The sequence below is a fragment of the Pterocles gutturalis genome, unplaced genomic scaffold (genome assembly GCF_000699245.1).
Source record: "Pterocles gutturalis isolate BGI_N339 unplaced genomic scaffold, ASM69924v1 scaffold44322, whole genome shotgun sequence".
Classification (NCBI taxonomy): domain Eukaryota; kingdom Metazoa; phylum Chordata; class Aves; order Pterocliformes; family Pteroclidae; genus Pterocles; species Pterocles gutturalis.
In genome coordinates, this window is record NW_010117070.1 from 6,656 (window position 1) to 11,123 (window position 4,468).

Genomic DNA, 4,468 nt, shown 5'->3' on the forward strand with positions numbered 1-4,468 from the left:
TAAGGCCTATGTGCATGTACCAGTTATAAACTGTAATCAATTAAAACCTAAATGTCAAATTGATACTAATTTGCACCGATGAATTCTGCAAAAAGAATGAAGCATAATAATAGGTGATGAATTAGCCTTCACTTGTGTTAACAACTACAATTTTGTTTTGATTGTTTATTATACTTCATAATGTATTGTTGTATTTTGTAATGTAATCAAGTAACACCGACAGATTGTCACTCTGCCATTCTTAATGGACCCTGTGAGAAAGAACAGCAACTTCAATATTCTGTGCTCAGCATGCACACGTGCATTTCTGCTAGAGTCCCGAAGTCCCAAAGCATGCTATCAAAATAAAAATAACCAATACCTTTTTTCTTTTGTTTTGGAGGAGAGGGAATCAAATCTTTAATAATGTTGAAAAAATAATTTATGCTACAAGTTTAACGGCTGCAGTAAATTTAGAGAGCACACTGTAGTGTGCCAGTGCCACGTTACGTTTCACTGGTGAGCCAATGCTCTTACCCTTTTTGCCTGCAGGGCCACAAGAAGTAGTTTTGGTGAGTTAAAAATGGGAACAATGAGTGCAAAGCAGGTTACACCTTAAGAGTTTCATAATTCAGCTGGCTGTCCTGTCTGTTGTGGCCCCTTCTAGCAATGACTGTTCATTTAATTCCATCTGCTGAAGCCCCTCAAACTGTTTCCTAAGCTGCCTGGATTCCCTTCTTACTCTGGTATACTGAAATGGAGCCAGCGGCTCCTGCCTGCAGAACATCCAGGAGCCCAGCTGTAGTCACTGACTTTACTTGCCAGCCTCTGCAAACTGTCAAAGTTTCCTAAAAAGGAAAGAGCTCTTACTGCAGTAACTCAACCTGCTCTTTTTCAAAAATGTGCCCATCCTTTGCAGGCTGTATAGAGCTGCTGTGCTCCCAGCTGCACAGCACACGAGAGGTAGGGCTGTTGCTGCCTGTGAGCCACCAGAGTTAGCGCTGGCAGCCATATAGTTCACATTTATGAGGATGTTTACTTCCCTATATAGGTTCAAGGTGCAAGTTTCCGGGGTTGGAAGGAAGTGACGTCTATGTTCAACAAAGATGATGAACAGCAATTGCTAGCAGGATGCAAGTCTCCAAAATCCAAAGGGTAAGTAAAACCAATTGGTGTATCTGCTATTAAAATACACAAAATGGAACAGAAAACAGTGATGCAAAGTAGCGAAGGTAGACACTGAAAAGCAGTAGTGCTCACTTCCTGGAAGTTAAATCATAGAGGAAGGTTTATGTGCATTTCAAAATTAGGTATATGTTAAGCTTACAATGAGTAAGGCATGCTGTATGAGGAAAGGACGGATATTGTTGATAGCCTTTGTAGGTCTGTCAGGAAGAAAAGGGAATTTAGCTGCATGATTTTTTTTAACTGCAGAAAACGAGTCAAGGTTTCTGAGTAAAAGGATTTCCCTTAAGGATTGATTATGGTTGAGTTTACAAATTCCTTTTTTTACATGCTTTACTTTATCTTTTGAAGTCTTGTCTATACCTAAAAAGGTTAAGTGGAGTAGCTATGTACTAGGATCTGCAAATCTTCCCTGTTGGACCTGAGGTGTTTACTTGGAACAGTTCTGCTGCTGGTATGGTTAGAGCTGTTCTCTGAGCAGAACAGACCTCTTCCCAGGAGAGACTATTTTGCTGTTAGAAGTATACGTAGGCTTTCGCCACATGTGCTACCTCACTGCCTTGGTTACAAACAGGAAAGAACATGCAATCCATCAGTAAAGCTGTGCCTGCCAAATACTAGCTTTGATAAGACTTGTAGTATGTTCTGTTTCCAGTTTGCTTTGAAATATATACGCTTAGGCATACAAGTGTATACTTGTGCATGTAGGGGTGGGTGTGTGTATCTGTACATATATATAAATATAAAAACAATTTAGCATATAAATACATATATTTACATTTCCATTTGAGCCTGTTCAATAAAACTTCTCAACAGTTCCCAGCTACTGCCCCTGTACAATTTTATGGGTGTTACTAAGATGCCAGGTTGCTTCAAGGGTCGTTTGCAATTGATGCTGAATCAAGTAACCCAGGGAAGAGGGTGGAAGCACGAAAACTGAGTTACCACAAACGTGGAAAGCTATTTTATTATTACTATGAAAACTGCCTGTATTTTAAGTTTGAGGGTATTTTCCTTTAACTATATACCATGATCTTTACTTTACTTTTAAACAAAAATGCAACTTTTAAGTGCTCTACTCATAAAATACGAGAAAAGTGTTCTGAGTCTGTGACTGGCTTTAGCAAGGTGAAAATTCTGAAAAATCCAATGACAAATTCAGAAGTCCGTAAAGTTGTTTTAAAGGTATTGGTTCAGTTGCTTCTATTTAAATATGACAGTGTCAAGCTTTCATTAATGGAAAAAAGCTCTTTTAAAAGAATTTCAATTATGGTTTTGTTTGTGGCAAAGGAATGTGTATGCTACTAGCAGATAATGTTTTCAGTTTGCTATGTAGCTCATTGAACCCTGAAGGCTGTGTGTTTCATCACTGGTATTCAGCCTGTCCTTGTGGTCCTGTATTTGATTACATACATAATCCTGCATATAAACTTATGCATAAAATTTTGACATTCTATATTTTAAATACTCCACACTGCAAAGATGAAATAATACGGATTGAAGGTTCTTAATAGGATAAGAAATGTAGTAATAGGAGTAGCCTTTCAAGTGTCTCTTTGAAAGAGAAATTACAACAAAGGTTGTATTTTCTTGATTTGGGAAGGGAATTTCGGGACTTCTTACCAGAAATACAAACCAGCTGTTTTCAAAATATTGTGCAGGTCTTTGTGAAAAAAAATGCTGGTATCTTTAAAGTCCTAATACTGTGCACATCAACTCTTTTAGGTATAAAGTTTAACTGACAAAGTGATAACAGGTATATGAAACTGAGGAATACAGTGAGTGATTGTTAAAGCTGGTGGTAGACAAAACATTTTCATATTCCTTCTACTGTCCTACCTCTGGGTTTGCTGTTTGGGGTTTTTTGGATAAAGTCCTAAATTGTTCTAATGCATGCTAAAATACCTCATACGTTCCCAGAGGTAGTTCTGTGTAACTCACTGGCTGGGGGAGTGTCACTTTATTTATCACAGGAAAGGGCCATAGCAGTCCACTTCTGATTTATCACTGCAAGACACCACTGAGTTTAGACTTACATGTATAAAAGGGTGTTTTTCCTCAAGCTGACAGTAATGGATGTGCTGTCATAGGCTGATGACTGATTAGTGTTCGTTGCTATAAAGCATAGTTATTAATAAATATTGAATTAATTTATTATTACATGCATTGTTAGATGAATAAATTAATCACCTCATCATTATTTTCTAGAACAAACCTAAAGTTAAAGGAAGAGATGAAGTCTGAAAAGAAGCCAGGTTTTTGGGACAGTTTGGTGATAAAGCAGAATGTCCCATCTAGGAAACCAGATGAGATTGAAGGATGGGAACCACCGCAGATTACCACTGCTGACTCTACCAGTGATGCAGCAGCTACTTTAAGTGACTATACAGCCTGGTCAGGCTGGGAAGATGAAACCAAAGGCTCCACAAAATACACAAATCTGGCCAGCTCAGGAAACAGTTCCAGGTGGAGTATCAAATCAGCTGGAAAGCTGGTTAGTATTAGACGTCAAAGCAAAGGTAACCTTACTGACAACTGGGAAGAACTAGAATGATGCTGATAACATGAAATACTTTACAGATAAGAAGAGAAAGGTTTCATATTTACTCGTATGTTTAAACCAAAATCAAATCTGCTCAATATTGCACCTTTATACAGTACTTTGTTTTATTCAGATTGTTACAAATTTTTGCTCACCTGATAGTAAATTTTCTTATTACATTGTTAAATAGGTATGTTTTCCACACTAAAAAAAAAGTAGAGAATCTATTTTGTGCCTATATTTCACATTCAGACTCTGCAGTATGTTGGATTGTTGGTTTTACCAAAAAAATGTAATTCCTTTGTGAATGTATACACTGGTTGTAAATTTGACTGCCTTATGTAGGAGCTTCCACTAGCTTGAGGGTCTGGTTTTTTTCCTGGTATTTGAGGGCCACTCAAATTTTTAGTTTTGATGCTGTCCCTTTTTAACTAAGAATACTGATCTGTGGCTTGCAGGAAGAATGCTTACACTTAGTAGACTGTTTTCCAAATCTTCAGCCTCAGCATATGCTTCAGCTTGTGCACACAAGACGCTCAACTGTCACAACGTGCTATACTGTGTATGAAATGGGAAAGTACTATTCTAATATGATTCCTTCCATCACAGGATCTTTGACAATAGTCAGGTCGAATGGGTCTTCCAGAGTTTTTGTTTTTTATATTGAACGTTGTTTGACAAAGCTAAGCTGCTCAGTTTTTGAGATGTATGTTATCCCAAGAATAAAAATGATCGAAAATTGGGAAAGCAGCAGTAAGTAGA

The 4,468-nt window shown here is 37.6% G+C and overlaps 1 protein-coding gene across 1 annotated transcript; it reads left to right on the forward strand.

Annotated features, from left to right (window-relative positions):
- The first annotated feature begins 1,036 nt into the window (after positions 1 to 1,036).
- Positions 1,037 to 3,816, forward strand: TDRP (testis development related protein). The gene is made up of 2 exons (XM_010075679.1): positions 1,037 to 1,134; positions 3,373 to 3,816. The coding sequence occupies exons 1-2, from the start codon at positions 1,073 to 1,075 to the stop codon at positions 3,716 to 3,718; spliced, it is 408 nt and encodes a 135-aa protein (XP_010073981.1). The 5' UTR covers positions 1,037 to 1,072; the 3' UTR covers positions 3,719 to 3,816.
- The last annotated feature ends 652 nt before the right edge of the window (positions 3,817 to 4,468 follow it).

What these genes read in the sequence shown, in the direction of transcription:
- TDRP (XM_010075679.1), top strand. Translation starts at nt 1,073, where the DNA reads ATGTTCAACAAAGATGATGAACAGCAATTGCTAGCAGGATGCAAGTCT. An exon ending in AAGTCTCCAAAATCCAAAGG is followed by an intron (nt 1,135 to 3,372) that starts GTAAGTAAAACC and finishes ATTATTTTCTAG; the next exon opens with AACAAACCTAAAGTTAAAGG.